General features: G+C 43.6%; 1 protein-coding gene across 3 annotated transcripts in view; it reads right to left on the reverse strand.

Annotated features, from left to right (window-relative positions):
- The window catches only part of unm_sa1614 (un-named sa1614), a 259,429-nt gene that overhangs the window by 135,953 nt on the left and 105,365 nt on the right, over positions 1–18,111 (reverse strand). For all 3 annotated transcript variants that reach the window (XM_072556198.1, XM_072556197.1, XM_072556200.1), the window contains 2 exons: positions 3,734–3,805; positions 2,614–2,663 (listed from right to left, as the gene is read on the reverse strand). In XM_072556198.1, coding sequence (XP_072412299.1) covers positions 2,614–2,663; positions 3,734–3,805 — 122 coding nt within the window. The remainder of the gene's footprint in view (positions 1–2,613; positions 2,664–3,733; positions 3,806–18,111) is intronic.

Genomic DNA, 18,111 nt, shown 5'->3' on the forward strand with positions numbered 1-18,111 from the left:
TCAGAACACTCCTGTTTATATCTGTCAGCCAGGGCTCTCTGATTGGACCAGATTAATAGCTCCAATCAGGCAAACCATATTCTATGAGGCCCACCTGGCTGACCTCATTACAGTCACTACATCCCTTTGCCTCTTGAATCCAAGGACATTGGCTGATTTTCTTTAAGCTCCTCCTGCAGCATTTTAGCACCAAGTAAGATTCCTTGGCTATGGGTGGTGTGTGACACAAAGTAGATCCCCTCAAAGCTAGTTCTCAGAGTGACAGGATGTCTGACATTCTTGTTTTTATCTGTCAGCCAGAGATCCCTGATTGGACTAGATTAACAGCCCTAATCAGGGAGTTCATATTTTATGAGATACACCTGGCTGACATTGTTGCAATCATGACATTCTTGTTGCTTTTCTGTATTCTGCTAAAGTTACATTATTAATAATAAATTGTGAATTTTTGTTTAAGTTAACGGTGGCACGGTGGTTAGTACTGCTGCCTCACAGCACCAGGGTCCCAGGTTGATTCCAGCCTCGGATGACTGTCTGTGTGGAGTTTGCACATTCTCCCCGTGTCCGCACGGGTTTTCTCTGGGTGCTCCGGTTTCCTCCCACAGTCCAAAAGATGAGCAGGCCAGGCAAACTGGCCATGGTAAATTACCCATAGTGTTAGGTGCATCATTCAGAGGGAATGGGTCTGGATGGGTTACCCTTCGGAGGGTTGGTGTGGACTGGTTGGGCCGAAGGGCCTGTTTCCACACTGTAGGGAATCTAATAATAAAAAAATTGATATTAAAGATCTGTCATTTGTAAAGTTTGGTTAGGAACAATTGGGAAATTTTGATGGTCATTGAATGTTTTAATTTCACCGTGTTGCAAATCCAGTGATAGTGAAGCTGATTTGGTTTTGCAATACTATCACTGTATTATAATACTGGGAGAAATACACCCTGAATCTCTGCATCTGATGCAATCAACTAAAATTACATGACTTCCTTTGAAAGCAATTGCACATCAGAGTGAAACTGAAAATACAAGGCAAAGAAAACCAAGTCAGCATCTTGTTCAAAACTATCCTGTCCCGTTTACAGCAAAATCCTTTGGGCACAGATCAGTTTTAGCAGTCACTTATGCACCCACTGGAACCCTACTAAACACCCCAGAAGTTAAACAAACTCAGAAATTGTTGAAAAAACTCAGCAGCTCTGGCCACATTAACGAAGAGTAAGCAGAAAAATGTTTTGAGTTCGGTGACCTTTCTTCAGAACACCAGATGTTAAACATGGTCACATTCACTTTGAAGGACAAACAATATATTTTCTTCCTACGATTGGCCAAATTACCAAGAATGGTGCTGAATATATTTAAGATTACAAATCAATGGTTTTGTAAGGAAGGTGGGACTGATCTGATGGAAGATTGCGAACAATAGTTGCTCATTACCAGTGTGAAACCAAGGTGAGTAAGAGTACTTGTCTTGACTGCACGAAGTCAGGCTACTGTGTGGCTGTTCCATGTCTGCCACCCTGTCTGCATGAGGGGATTTCCCCAAATCCTACTTCTACACTCTATGTGCCTTCTTTGGGCACAGGGGCTGGCCAAATCTCAATTTTGCTGCAATCTGCTGACTCAAACTATGAGGTCTGATGCTCAAAACGGACCAGGTTTCCTCCAAGTCCGTCAGCTGGTCAATATATTCTGCTGGCTGAATAACTAAAGTCCACTTGGTGGAGGCAAGCCACCCTTTAAAGCATAACGTATTATCTTGCACAATAGATTAAAAGCTTAATTTTGAAGAATGCCTTCTACAATCTGACACACCAAATGCTATTTAGTTCCATTACTGTGATTGCCCTGTTCCAATCCTTAAATTTAAGTTGTTTTGTTCATGGTAAATTGGACTTTTTGAATCTACGTTAAGAGTAACTAACTTTAAAGAACTTTTTTTCCTGTAACTGCTGATCTAAACCTCATAACAGTGTAAAAGTTGGACTGTTATAACAGATGCAACCACGCAAAGTAATATCTGATTAGCAATTCTTAATGCCTTTGGTCAATAAAAGACATAAATTACACTGTAGCTAATATGGTATCGAAATGCTGCAAATGGAAACACTGGTCAGATTTGCTCATGTAGGATAATTAAAGCATCATACAAGAAAATGTGGACATAGACATGAGCTGATCCTCTTTTATTGTTGGCAAAAAAGGAAAATTTCTAGAGGACCTTCAACTACTATGCATTGTACGTTAGTTTGCAAATTTCTTCTGGGGAATTCTTCAAGATCTGAATTTAACATAACCTTTACATAACTAGCATTAGCATTTGATTATGATTGACAATTCTGTTTTATGAAATGATTTGTTATGTCATAAGCACTGTCTAAAAGATTAGTGAAAGTGGGGTTAGAAAGTAACTTTTAAAAAGGAACTGTGTACAGGCATTGAAACTCAAAAATATGAAGGCTATTGAGGAGTGGACTAATCAGATAGCTCTTTCATGGCACTATTGGGCTGAATGGTCTCCTGCTTTATGTAATTCTGTGATATGGAGCAAAAGAGAGTGAAGAGGAGAATATAAACTGTATTTCCACTCTTTTTGTGCATTTGAGATTTGAAACTCACAATTTGTTTTCATAATCTTTCCAAGCTTTTTCAAAGGGCTTCTTTAAATCCTGTAAAAAAGTGGAAAAAGAGTAAAAAGGAGGAAATTGAATTATTTCACATAACAATCAAAATCCCTATAGTGTGGAAGCAGGCCATTTAGCCCATCAAGGCCACACTAATCCTCTGAAGAGCATTCCACACAGATGCCCCCCCCCCCCCCCCCCCCGTATTTCCCATGGCTAATCCATCTAGCCTGTAATCCCTGGACACTATGGACAATTTAGCATGACCAATCCAACTAACCTGCACATCTTTGAACTGCGGGATGAAACCAGAGCACTTGGAGAAAACCCATGTGGACACAGAGAATGTGCAAACTTTACACAGTCACCCAAGAGTGGAATCAGACCTGAGTCCCTAGTGCTGTGAAGTAGCAGTGCTAACCACTGAGCCATTGTACCAACCCCACATCAATGATGTGACTAGTTGAAATGCATGTGCTGATCCATATCATGTTGCAAATTCTGGAGCTAAGAATCTACTGAGCCTATCCTTAATATGTTGGATGCACTATTTAAGCTGTATTCTTTCTTTTGGCATTACTATTCTGTGACTCAGTAATAGTTGCAAGTGTGGAAATTACTGTCAAAGTTGGTTTTCATTGTCCATCTCTAAATTGCTCTTTAAAAAGATGATGAGCTGCTTTCCTAAATTGCTGTTGTTCCTGTGGTGAGCTTAGACATTGACTTAAAGGCAACACTGAACTTCAGCCCAATCCTTGATGATTAATCACATACCTTTTCTGCCTTTTCTGCAACAGTCAATGAATAGTCATTATATGTTGGCTATGAAATTTGACTGATTTTTTACATTTCAATCAAGGTGCTAAAGCTGATTTAGTGTCTCAATTGGTGTCGTGAGTTTGGCTAGTTCAGTCTACACTGGAAATTTGCTTTCAACTTGCATGCTTTAGTATTGCAATACAGCTTTTAAAAAAGTGGGTTTTTTGTATAAGTAATGACCAACAACTACCATCAAAAGAACTGCAAAACCAAGATATTAACTCAATATTAATTGTTCTGTCACAGCTTTCCCACTTAAAATTTATTTTGTAAAAACATAGTCAATATTGCCTCACCCCCTTAATTCCTTTTAGTTCTCCTTTCAGCAGTGAGTTCAGGAAAAAGACAATGTGATTCACACTCTGCATCTAAAAATGGAGAAAATACAATCAATATAGAGAAAGCATTGATACTGTAGAACAAATAAACAAAATGGACAAATGTAAAAGGCAAATGTAAAGTTATGTACTTTGAATGGAATTAATGTTATCCACCGATGATCCAGAGATCTTATTAAGCAGTGGTTGCATCGATAAAAAGAGTCCAGGTTCAATCCCAATTTGCTCTAATTTGGGTAGTTGAAGAGTTCTAGAAGGGAGAATCTAGCAGGGTTCATGTTTCTGAGCAAGACTCAATGGATTAAACTAAAAACATGGTCACTTGGATAGGGGGATAGGATGGAATTTGGTTTAGTCATTCCTCTCGCAGTCAACTGGCTTGCCAAAGCTTACAAAAGAATCATAGCTCTGAGTGGGCAGCAGAAGATAACAAAATATAACCGGAGTACAGTAGATGAGGAATTTAAAATGGTAATGAAAGGAAAAACAGCCCACTCTCTTCTTCTGCTCCATATAATTTAAAATAAAATCTATGGGTGGAATCTCATCGGAGTTCAAGTGATACGGGTTATGACTGGATGCTTGAAGAATTGGGCTACAAGTTCAGCAAGATCAGAAGAAGCACAAGTGACATGCATTCCTGATGAAGAGCTTATGCTCGAAATGTTGACTCTTCTGTTCCTCATATGCTGCCTGACTGGCTATGCTTTTCCAGCACCACACTCTTCAACTCTGATCTCGAGCATCTGCAGTCCTCACTTTCTCCTAGTTGTCACAAAAACTAAAGGTTCTGGAAATACATGTGAAATTTACTAATTCACTGGCGACATACAACTGTACTAGCTAAAACTATGACCGCATTATAAACTATCCCTATAAATACAGACAGGAAAAGAAATGGGTGTTATGGAAAGAGGGAAAGATTGGCAAGGCAGTCAATGATCCCTATTCACAGGGTTCACGAAGATGATCCTTTTGGCTTGTCAGGATGTGCTGCTCCTTGATTTATCCTTCTCCCTGCAGGAATCATAGGGTCCTAGTTCATATTTATTAGGGACCAGGCTGTATTTCTGGACTCATCGTCCATTGACACAGTGCTTATTCAGTTTCACCCTACCTGGATATTCATAGCGTGCCTTTCTTGCATTACTTTTTTTCCCACTTTGCCCTCTCATTTTTAGATACTGGCTTATATTACTGCTGTCTGGCAAGGTAGTTTAGCACAGTCATAAAGTCAGGAAGTTTGTCAGCAAGCCTCAGTCAAGGGGCCAGGCTTTGGTCAGTTGTGAAACAGAGTAAGTCAAGAACCTCTAATACCAAATGAGGCCTTGCTCCAAGCAGACAGGATTATCTCCTCATAAAAGCTGAGGAGCCAATTGATGGACAGCACATCACACAGCCAAATTGACGTTCGGGTTGCCATCCACTTTAATTCCCTCTTTCACTTCCCCAGCAACACCTTTATCTTGGCTTTATCTCCAATGTCCGCATGAAACCAAACAGGAATTGGAGGATCAACACTTCATATTTTGCCTGGAAAACTTACAGCTCAATGGCTTTGACATTGACTTTACCACCTTCAAATTCCCTCCTCCCCCAGCTTTATCCCATGTCTAGCTCTATCCTCCTCCTCGCCTTCCTGATCTGTACTAACCTGGCCAACTCACCTATCTGCTCCACCCTTCCCACTGACCAATCATCATAACCCACCATCTACATCCACCTATCACCTTCTCACGTACCCTTACCCCAGCCCCGTTCCCCTTTACTCTATGTACTTCGAGGCTCCCTCCCACTACCCAGCCCTGACGAAGGATTTCAGCCTGAAACATTGACTTCCCTGCTCCTCAGATGTCTGATTTGCTGTGCTTTTCCAGCCTCACATCTACTGACTCTGGCTTTCAGCATCTGTAGTCCTTACTGTCTCCTACAGATCCAATTTGGCTCTTTCTGCCCAATTGTGCGATGTTTTCCCCTTGGAATGAAAAAGAGGCAGATATTGTGGAAGACAAAAGTGGATGTCCATGAGTGAGGTGTCCAGAACAAATTAGCAGGCCATGTACAAGCCTTGTAGAGTTAGTGGTGTCAGGGCTTGGGTTGGGTGAGGGCAAGTGGGGAAGAGTTTGCATTAAATTTGAGATGGGCATAGAGTCCTACAGCATGGAGACAGGCCCTTTGGCTCAAACTGATCCATGCCAACAACAAAATGTCCATCAATGCTAACCCCATTACCTTGCAATGGGTCCATATCCTTCTAAACCTTTAGTATCCATGTATTTGTCCAAATGTCATTTAAATGTTGTTAATGTACCCACCTCATCCACTTCCACTGGCAGCTTGTTCCATATGCGTACCACCCTGTTTAAAAAGATTGCCCCTCAGGTTCCCTTTTATTCTTTCCTCTCTAACCCTAATTGATGCCCTCAAGTCCTTGATGCCCCAACCATGGGGAAAAGACTGATTGCATTCACTCTATCCATGCCTCTCATGATCTTACACATCTCTATGAGGCCCCCCTTCAGTCTCCTATACTTGAAAGAAAAATGTCCTAGCTTGTCCAACCTCTTCCTATAACTCAGACCTGGTAACATCCTTGAAAATTTCTTCTGAACTCTATCCATTTGGGACCTTGACCAAGATCTTTGTATCCTCACTAGCCACTGGTCCTGGAAGACTGGCAAGTAGCTAATGTTGTTTCTCTGTTCATGAAGGGAAATAGGGATAATTCAGGAATCTGCAGACTGGCGAGTTTCACCTCGGTGGTTGGGAAGCTATTGGAAAGAATTTTTAGGGATCGAATTTATGCACATTTGGAAAAGAATGACCAAATTATAGACAGTCAGCATGGCTTTGTGCAGGGCAGATCATGCCTTACAAACTTGATTGAATGTTTTTGAGGAGGTGACAAAGGTGACGAGGGTAGAGCAGTGGATGTTGTATACATGGATTTTAGTAAGGCTTTTGACAAAGTCTCTCACGGTAGGCTCATCCAGAAGCTTATGATGCATGGGATCATTGGTGACTTGGCCACATGGATTCAGAATTTGCTTGCCAAGGCAGAGAGTAATTGTTGAAGGGTGTTTCTCTGGTTGGAGGCTTGTGACTAGTGGTGATCCACAAGCATGTATACTGGGACCTCGAGTGTTTGCGATATTTGAAAATGTAGATGGGTGGGGGTTAGTAAGCTTGCAGACAATATAATGATTGGTGGAGTTGTGGATAGTGTTGAAGATTGTCAAAGGATATAGCGGGATATAGATCAGTTGCAGATACTGCAGATCATGCAGAAAACTGGTAGATGGAGTTTAATCCAGGCAAGTGAGAGGTACTGCACTTCGGGAGATCAAATGTTAAGGAAAACTATATTGTTAATGGCAGAATCCTGAGCAGCATTGATGTACAGAAGGATCTTGGGGTTCAAGTCCATAGTTCACAGGAAGTTGCCATGCAAGTAGATAGGATGATAAAAAAGGCTTATGGCACGCTTGCTTGTATTGGTCAGGGAATTCAGAACAACAACCAGGTTGTCATGTTGCAGCTTTATAAGTCTTTGGTTAGGCCACACTTAGGGTATTGCATTCAATTCTAGTTGTCAGATTACAGGAAGGATGTGGAGGGTTTGGAGAGGGTGCAGAAGAGATTTACTGGTATGCTGCCTGCATTAGAGGGTATGACCTATAAGGAGAGGCTCAAAAAACTCAGGTTGTTTTCTCTGGAGTGGTGGAAGCTGAGGGGAGACTTGATAGAAGTCTGTAATATTATGAGATGCATAGGTGGAATTGAATGTCAGAGTCATTTCCCCAGAGTTGCAATGTTATATACAAGGGTGGGGGGGTGGGTGGTCATGCCTTTCAGGTGAGGGGCGGAAAATGCAAAGGAGATATGAGGGACAAGTTTTTCACACAGAGAGTTGTAGGAGTCTGGAACATGCTGCTAGGGGTGGTGGTACAGGCAAATATGTTAGGTGAGTTTAAGGGACTTTTAGATAAGCACATGAAGATGCAAGGAATGGAGGGATCTGGACCAAGAGCAGGCAGAAGGTATTAGTTTAATTTGGTGTCTTGTTCGGCATAACATCATGGGCCAAAGAGCCCATTCCTTTGCTGTACTGATCTTTATTTTATTTAATAATGAGAGTGGTTGTTTGGAGTGGATACAATAGCAAAGACAGATATACGTGAGGTATTGGAGAGAAGATATTGGCATTTAAACTAGCTGAGCAGAGAAAGACATTGATCTTCTTCCTATATGCTATAAGTTCCACCAATTCACTGAGACTGCTTCAACATGAGTGGTAACTTCACACCAGTTTAGCACGGTCTCATGTTATGGCCTCCTCTGCCGGCCCTGGAGAGATACAGGAAGTCCTGCCTGTGAACCACCACATCCATCCGGACCTCCAGGACCTTACCCATAAAGCTGGGTGACAATTTCCCCTCTCTGCCATATCTGAGATAAATGTCAGCAACTATGCAAGTCTCCTGTGGAATGAGAGTATTTGTCCTGGTGCACACAGAGCTTTTGAATATGGAAAGGATGCAAGGTATGCCAGTGAATTCTGGGATATCCATTGAGTGGCAAGTTGTTCTACAAATGGCAAGTGATTGGAGCATGGAATTCAGCTCTGCCTTCAACACCATAATTCCAATCAATCTCTAAACTCTAAGGTTTCTGCTCTGCCCTGTGCAACTGGATCCTCGACTTTCTGACCACAGCCAGTGAGAATAGGCAACACCTCCTCCATAATAATCCTCAACCCTGGTGCCCTGCAATGAAGCGTACTCAGCTTCTTACCATACTCCCTGTACACTCATCCCTGTGAGGCCAAATTCCATCCTAACTCCATCTACAAGTTCGTTGATGACACCATCGTAGTAGGCTAGATATCAAACAATGATGAAACAGAATACAGGAAAGGGATAGAATGTTTGTTGGGATGGTATAAAGATAACAATTTCTTCCTCAATGCTAGTGAGGCAGAAGAGTTGGTCATTGACTTCAGGAAGCAAGGTGGAGGGCACACCCCTGCCTACATTAATGGAGCTGAGGTGAATATGCTCCAGAGGGTCCAGTTCCCAGGAATGATGATCACCAACAATCTTTCCTGGTGCACCCATGCTGACACTACAGTCAAGAAAGTACTCAATGGCTCTACTTCCTCAGGAGGCTAAGGAAATTTGGCATATCCATAAAGACTAGCAGTTTTTTTGATGAACCATATAAAATATTCTATCTGGATGCATTACAGCTTGGTATGGCAACTGCTCTACCTCGGACCGTAAGAAATTACAGAAAGCCGAAACACACGTACCAACTGATTCAAGAGCAGCTTCTTCCCTGCTGTTATTAGATATCTGAATGAACTTCTCGAATTTTGAATTTAACTGTGACCACCTCATTCATTATGAACCTTCTCCGCAACCATAGCATTGCATTTTTCACTCTGTTTTGTTATCCTAATGCACTTTGTATGGTATGATCTGTCTGTACCACATTCAAACCAAAACTTTTCACTGTACCTAAGTACATGTGACAATAATAAATCAAAACATCAGGCATAAAAGACAATATAGGAGTCAGGTAGATAAATAATAAGGCAGTTTTGGTAACATAGAGTGAGACAGTTTGCTAGGCCTAAAAACTCAATGCAAGTCAGAATTAGTGGACAAAGGTAAATTTCAATCCTATATTTTTAATTAAAATTTTCAAGATTGGAATGAATAAACACAGAATACATCTGGCTAATTGGAATCAATGTATCATTTCTTAGAATACAAAAACAGGATCAAGGGACAAAATGCAGTTCCAACAGGCAGAGGTCAGTTGCTTAAATTGGGAAATGTGCTGACTTGGCAGAATTGTTTAAATTTAGAGTACTTGAAATTGCGTAGTTTTCACTCTATGGATGTAGTTGGGTATATCAACCCTGTAAACAGTTCCTAGGTCCAAAGAGTTATATGATTCCTTTGGATGGGCTGGAAAATCTGGATTTTCACCTGTCTCATCTCAGTTGTCTGGGTCAGTTGCTTGGAAAATTATGAAAAAAGTTAAAAAAAAAAGCTCACCAGAACAAACAGAGATTATGGAATGGCTCAGGAATCTCACTTCAGATACAATAGATAAAGGGACAATTATGAGACAGAGAGCAGGATTGAGCATGTTATACTAAAATGTATATAGTATATACAAACAAGGTAACTGAGTTTGTAGTGCAGGTTGAAATTGGTGGTACAGTGTTGTGGGTATCACACAGAGGTGTTTGTAAGGGGTGACTAACTATCGGAGGATACGTGTCCTATCGGAATGACAGGCAGATGGGCAATGGGGCTGGTTTGCTATGTTAGAAAGAAGAAAATAAATCAATAGCAAGTAGTGATATTGAGTCAGAAGGCAGAGAATTTGCGTGGTTCATAGAATCATTGAGTCGTAGAGGTGTACAGCACAGAAACAGACCCTTCGGTCCAACTCATCCGTGCGAACAGATATCCTAAACTAATTTGGAACCATTTGCCAGCACTTGGCCCCTTCTCCACCTAAACCTTTCCTATACCTTTTAAAAGTTGTAATTGTCCCAGCCTCTCCCAGATGGGATTCTAGCAGAGATTTTCAAAGTTGGATGAACAGAGCTTACCTATCATCTCCACCATCTGTTCCTAAAAACCTGAGACAAAGAAGAAATCTCTGCCAATCTCAGAGATGCTGCCAGTGCTAATGTCTTCATGAAAGGAAGCAAAGACTGAAGAATCTTCCTACTCTCCATCGTCTAGAAATTATCACTTGCATTCCTGCTGGGCACCTTCTCCCAACCTCGGCTGAAATCATTCCGGAAAGTCTGTGTGGCTTCTGACCAAACTGTGGAATAATATGCATGATTTTCATTGCTCATTAACTCTAAGAGAAATGCCAGGACCACCACCAACCACTCTACGTGACCTTCATTGACATGATCAAAGTTTTTGATTCAATCAGGAAGTTCTATGGAAGATCCTGTCAAAGATTGGCTATCCAGTGAAATTCATCAACATCGTACTTCTCCAGAATAAAATGTCAGCGACAGCCCTCTCCAACGGTAATATGACAGAAGCCTTTGAGGTCAAGCAGGGATGTGTCATCGCCTCTACTCTTATCCCTATCTTCATCACCAACCATTCTTCATTTTATTAAGAACAAGCTTCCCAGTGGTGTGGACACTGTCTCCAGGATGGATGGAAAATGTTTCAATCTCAACTGTTTGAAATCCAAGAAGAAAACATCACCGACCTCACTTGTGAAACTTCAGTAAATGGCTGACAATGTCATTTCTGTTCTCTTGGAAGAGAATCTTCAAGCTTCTGTTAATGTCTTTGTAGGAGCAAACCAAAGAACTGGCCTCAGTCTCTACCTCAAGATGACTCAAATTGTTGACCAACTTGTCTCAGGTCACGTTCTGTCTTAATTGGTCTATCCCTTGATTAAAATTGATGAAGAAATCCTCCCAAATGTGTAACATTTCCCATACCTGGGAAATTACCTTTCGTTTATTTGTTTTTTTTGTCACATGCATTTTTTTACAAAATACAGTGAAGAGTGTTGTACATTGCAAGCACTGCCTCCAGACACCTAAGGATGAAAGACTTTGACAACCATGATACCTGCACAGATACTAAGATCCTTGTATATAAGGCAGTCATCCTTGCAATTTTTCTATATGGTTCTGAAACTTGGATTACATAAAGATGCCACTTCAAGACCCTTGGGTAATACCATAATGCTGTTTGAGATGGATTCTCTGCATCAGCTGGGGCAACATGCATACTAACATCAGCATCACTGAAGCAGCTAATAATATCTTCATCCAAAACCAAATCTGCTGGGGGACCATGCATTCTGACTACCAAAGCAAATCTTTTTTGGCTGGTTCAAGGAAGGCACTCAACTGAGAGGAGGACAGAGGAAGCATTTCAAAGACTCCCTGATTTCCCTCAAGAAAAATAATATGGATGTCAATGTGTGGGAGACCCTCATTCAGAAACTGACTCAGAGGAAACTCCTCTATGAAGGGATGTAATATTTTGAGAACATCCGGTGATAAGAGGCGAAGTGGAAAGGGAACCAGAGAAAGGTATGCCAACAATCTCAAGGCCAATTACCAATTCCACCTCCCGGACATACCTGCCAAATTTGTGGTCAGAGGCGTGGCTCTAGGATCAGGCTCATCAGCCACACATGGATCCACAGAACCCATGACCAGTGACATAGACTTTCCTAGGTAGGCAATCATATTTGTCAGTGAGTGATTGCTGATGAAAATGACTGGTCACCAGACTTCACAAAACCATTGTTAAGATGAGACAATATCCTTCATGTGCACTAAATAATTCATATTACTTTTACCACTTTCATAATAGGTGCTCGAATCCTGTACGTTCTATGTTGTCAACAAGCAAAGTGACCTCTTTATGTAATCTGTCAAAATTCAGAATACAGATGGAAAGTGCAAAGATAAAATCCAATGCCAGGATCCTGGGCTTAAACAAAGGAGACTACAATAGGATATAATGGAGTTGGCGAAAGTAGCCTTGAAGCAAAGACTCTTCCAGTTTAGTACTTGGACCATGTAAAGATGCTACTTCAAGCCCTTGGGTGATACCATAACATTGTTTGAGATGGATTCTCTGCATTAGCTGGTGGAACAGTTAACGAACAGTGGAGGACTTTCAAAGCAATTTTTTAAAGTGCTCAGCAAAGGTATACACCAGTGAAAAGGAAAGACTGTAGGAAAAGGGGTAATTTGCCATGGGTGTTTAAGGAAATAAGGGAGGTGATCAAATGAAAGAGAAGATACCCAAAGTGGCCAAGATCAGCTGAAAATAGAAGATTGGGAAAGTTTTAAAGGTCAACAGAAAACCACAAGAAAAGCTATAAAGGAAAGTAAGGTAGATTATGAGAATAAACTAGCTCAGAACATAAAGACAGATAGCAAAAGTTCGTATAATATATAAAACAAAAAAAAGTGGCTAAAGTAAACATTGGTCCTTTTCCAGGGTGAGAAGGGAGATTTAGCAATGGGATATGAGGAAATTGCTGAGGCATTGAATAAATATTTTGTGTTGGTCTTTACAGTGGAGGACATTAATAACATAGGAGAAAGTGAGGAGGGCAGATGCTGGAGATCAGAGCTGAAAATGTTTTGCTGGAAAAGCGCAGCAGGTCAGGCAGCATCCAAGGAGCAGGAGAATCGACGTTTCGGGCATGAGCCCTTCTTCAGGAATGAGGAAAGTGTGCCAAGCAGACTAAGATAAAAGGTAGGGAGGAGGGACTTGGGGGAGGGGCATTGGAAATGCGATAGGTGGATGGAGGTTAAGGTGAGGGTGATAGGCTGGAGTGGGGGTGGGGGTGGAGAGGTCAGGAAGAAGATTGCAGGTTAGGAAGGTGGTGCTGAGTTCGAGGGTTGGGACTGAGACTAGGTGGGGGGGGGGGGGGGGGGGGGAGAAATGAGGAAACTGCAGAAATCTGAGTTCATCTCTTGTGGTTGGAGGGTTCCTAGGAGGAAGATGAGGCGCTCTTCCTCCAGCCGTTGTGTTGCTATGATCTGGCGATGGAGGAATGGAGGAGTCCAAGGACGTGCATGTCCTTGGTGGAGTGGGAGGGGGAGTTGAAGCGTTGAGCCACGGGGTGGTTGGGTTGGTTGGTCCGGGTGTCCCAGAGGTGTTCTCTGAAACGTTCCGCAAGTAGGCGGCCTGTCTCCCCAATATAGAGGAGGCTACATCGGGTGCAGCTGATACAGTAAATGATGTGTGTGGAGGTACAGGTGAATGTGTGGCGGATATGGAAGGATCCCTTGGGGCCTTGGAGGGAAGTGAGGGGGGAGGTGTGGGAGCAAGTTTTGCACTTCTTGCGGTTGCAGGGGAAGGTGCCGGGAGTGGAGGTTAGGTTGGTGGGGGGTGTGGACCTGACGAGGGAGTCACGGAGGGAGTGGTCTTTTCGGAACACTGATAGGTGAGGGGAGGGAAATATATCTCTGGTGGTGGGGTCCCCGTTTGAAGGTGGCGGAAATGACGACGGATGATACGATGTATATGGAGGTTGGTGGGGTGGTAGGTGAGGACCAGTGGGGTTCTGTCCTGGTCCTTACCTTTCCTCCCTACCTTTTATCTTAGCCTGCTTGGCACACTTTCCTCATTCCTGAAGAAGGGCTCATACCCGAAACGTCAATTCTCTTGCTCCTTGGATGCTGCCTGACCTGCTGCACTTTTCCAGCAACACATTTTCAGCGACATTAATAACATGCCAGAAATTGACAGAGAGACAAAGGTAGGTGAGGACCTGAAAATAATCATTATCATGAAAGAGGTAGTGTTATGCAAGCTAATGGAGTTAAGGGTAGACAAGTCTCCTGGCCCTGATCGAATACACCCTAGAGTAGTAAGAGGTGACCGGAAAAATAGCAAATGTACTTGTGGTAATTTTCCAAAATTCACTGGACTCTGGGGAAGTTCCAGTCGAGTGGAAAGCAGCAAATGTGAAGCCACAGTTTAAAAAAGGAGGTAGACAAAAGATGGGAAATTATAGACCGGTTAGCTTAATTTTAGTTGTGAGGAAAATGCTTGAGTCTATTATCAAGGAAAAAAATAGCAAGGCCATTTAGATACAAATTGTCCCATTGGGCAGACGCAGCATGGATTCATGAAAGGCAGGTCATGCTTAACTAATCTACTGGAATTCTTTGAAGACAATATGAGCACAGGGGATAATGGGGATTCAGTAGATGTGGTGTGTATAGATTTCCAAAAGGCCTTTGACAAGGTGCCACACAACAGGCTGCTGCATAAATTAAAGATGCAAGGTATTAAGGGCAATGTATTAGCATGGATAGAGGATTGGTTGACTAACAGGAAACAAAGAGTGGGGATAATTGAGTGCTTTTCTTGTTGGCAATTGCATGCTGCTATGCAGAGGGACCTCTGTGGCCTTGTGCATTAATCACAGAAGGTTGGTCTGCAGGTACTGACTTCTACACCACTGAAGCCAGACGCCAACTCGAAGACACCACCTCGACCATGACCCCACCCCCCATCACCAAACCATCATCTCCCAGACCATACAAAACCTCATCACCTCAGGATATCTCCCACCCACAGCTTCCAACCTTGTAGTTCAGGAACCCCGCTCCACCCGATTCTACCTCCTTCCCAAGATGCACAAGCCTGACCACCCCGGCCGACCCATTGTCTCAGCCTTCTCCTGCCTCATCGAATTCATTGCCACCTATCTCAATACTGTCCTATTCCCCCCAGTCCATGAACTCCCCACATACGTTCGAGACACCACCCACGCCCTCCACCTCCTCCAAGACTTCCGTTTCCCCGGCCCCCAACGCTTCATCTTCACCATGGACATCCAATCCCTCTACACCTCTATCCGCCATGACCAGGGCCTCCAAGCCCTCCGTTTGTTCCTCTCCCGACGTCCCCAACAGTACCCTTCCACTGACACTCTCATTCGTTTGGCTGAACTGGTCCTCACCCTTAACAATTTCTCCTTCGAATCCTCCCACTCCCTCCAGACCAAAGGGGTAGCCATGGGCACATGTATGAGCCCCAGCAATGCCTGTCTCTTTGTCGGCTACGTAGAACAGTCCATCTTCCGTAGTTACACTGACACCACTCCACACCTCTTCTTCCGCTACATTGATGACTACATTGGTACCACTTCATGCTCCCACGAGGAGGTTGAACAGATCATCAACTTCACCAACACATTCCACCCTGACCTTAAATTCACCTGGACCATCTCTGACACCTCCCTCCCCTTCTTGGACCACTCCATCTCCATTAATGACGACCGACTTGACACTGACATTTTTTACAAACTCACCGACTCCTACTCCTACCTGGATTATACCTCTTCCCACCCTACCTCCTGCAAAAATGCCATCCTGTATTCCCAACTTCTCCGCCTCCGCCGTATCTGCTCCCAGGAGGACCAGTTCCACCACAGAACTCATCAGATGGCCTCCTTCTTTAGAGATCGCAATTTGCCTTCTCACGTGGTTGAAGATGCCCTCCAACGCATCTCATCCACATCCCGCACCTCCGCCCTCAAGCCCCATTCCTCCAACCATAACAAGGACAGAACCCCCGATCCTCACTTTCCACCTTTTGGGCAGCACGGTAGCAGAGTGGTTAGCACTGCTGCCTCACAGCGCCAGAGATCCGGTTTCAATTCCTGCCTCAGGCAACTGTCTGTGTGGATTTTGCACATTCTCCCAGTGTCTGCGTGGGTTTCCTCCGGGTGCTCCGGTTTCCTCCCACAATCCAAAGATGTGCAGGTTAGGTGAATTGGCCATGCTAAATTGCCTGTAGTGTTAGGTGAAGGAATAAATGTAGTGGAATGGGGCTGGGTGGGTTGCTCTTCAGAGGGTTGGTGTGGACTTGTTGGGCCGAAGGGCCTGTTTCCACACTGTAAGTAATCTAATCCACCCTACCAACCTTCACAATAACCATATCATCCGCCAACATTTCCGCCACCTCCAAACGGACCCCATCACCAGAGATATATTTCCCTCCCCACCCCTTTCCACAAAGACCATTCCCTCCGTGACTACCTGGTCAGGTCCACACCTCCCAACAACTCACCCTCCCATCCTGGCACCCTCCCCTGCCACTGCAGGAATTGCAAAACCTGCGCCCACACCTCCTCCCTCACCACCATCCAAAGCCCCAAGGGAGCCTTCCACATCCAATGTTTCACCTGCACATCCACCAATATCATTTATTGTATCCGTTGCTCCCGATGCGGTCTCCTCTACACTGGGAAGACTGGACGCCTCCTTGCAGAGCGCTTCAGGGAACATCTCTGGGACACCCGCACCAATCAACCCCACCGCCCTGTAGCCCAACATTTAAACTCCGCCTCCCACTCTGCCGAGGACATGCAGGTCCTGGGCCGCCGCTCACTCACCACCCGACGCCTGGAAGAAGAACGCCTCATCTTCCGTCTCGGAAAACTTCAACCCCAGGGCATCAATGCGGACTTCACCAGTTTCCTCATTTCCCTCCCCCCACCTTACCCCATTTCCAACCTTCTAGCTCAGCACTGTCTCCATGTCCTGTCCTACCTGCCAATCTCCCTTCCCACCTATCCACTCCACCCTCTCCTCTGACCTATCACCTCCATCCCCACCCCCATTCACCAACTGTACTCTTTGCTACCTTATTCCCAGCATCCCCCCTCCATTTATCTCTCCACCCTGGAGGCTTCCTGCCTCTATTCCTGATGAATGGGTTTTGCCCGAAACGTCTATTTTCCTGCTCCTCGGATGCTGCCTGACCTACTGTGCTTTTCCAGAACCACTCTGATCTAAACTCTGCAGGTACAACAGGCAATTAAGAAGGCAAATGAAATTTTGTCCTTCATTGTTAAAGTGATTGAGTTTAAAAGCAGGGAGGCTATGTTGCAGCTGCAGAGGGTGCTCATGAGGCCATACCTAGAGTACTGCATGTAGATTTGGTCTCCTTACATGAGAAAGGATGGACCTGCACTAGAGGGGGTGCAGAGGAGGTTCACTAGGTTGATTTCGGAGTTGAGGAGGTTGGGTTATGATGATAGACTGAGTAGACTGGGATTATATTCATTGGAATTTAGAAGAATGAGGGGGGGGGGGCGCTTATAGAAACACATAAAATTATGAAGGGAATACATAAGATAGATCTATATAGGATGTTTTCACAGCCGGGTGAAACTAGGACATGAGGGCATAGTCTCAAAATTAGGGGGAGCAGATTTAGGACTGAATTGAGAAGGAACTTCTTCACTCAGAGGATTGTGAATCTATGGAATTCCCTGCCCAGGGAAGTAGTTGAGGCCTCCACAGTAAATGCTTTTAAAGCTAAGATAGATAAATGTTTTTGAACAGTAAAAGAATTAAGGGTTATCGTGAGAGGATGGCTAAGTGGAGCTGAGACCATGAAAAGATCAGCCATGGGCCAGATGGCCTATTCCTGCTCCTAGTTCTTAAATTATTATGTTTATATGTACTGGCTTACTCTGTCTATCTTTTGCCTATTCTGCCTTCACCACTTCTTGCACAACAAGAATCAAGGTTTATATATGTAATCACCAGATTCATAGTCTTCCACGTTTCAACTAAATTTGCAAATAGCTAATGCGATCTGTGATAGTAATCTGGATCAGCATGTCAGCTACTTAGTTATGCAAACCTTCAAGACACACAATCTGAAAGGCTTACTGCTGAGGCCAGACTGAAGCCATCTGCAGATGCATAGATTGATAGCCAGATCCTGATATAACTAACAATGCAGTTAACATTTCTGGATGATGTGGAAAGGGAATGT

Source organism: Chiloscyllium punctatum, chromosome 37 (assembly GCF_047496795.1).
Source record: "Chiloscyllium punctatum isolate Juve2018m chromosome 37, sChiPun1.3, whole genome shotgun sequence".
Taxonomy (NCBI): domain Eukaryota; kingdom Metazoa; phylum Chordata; class Chondrichthyes; order Orectolobiformes; family Hemiscylliidae; genus Chiloscyllium; species Chiloscyllium punctatum.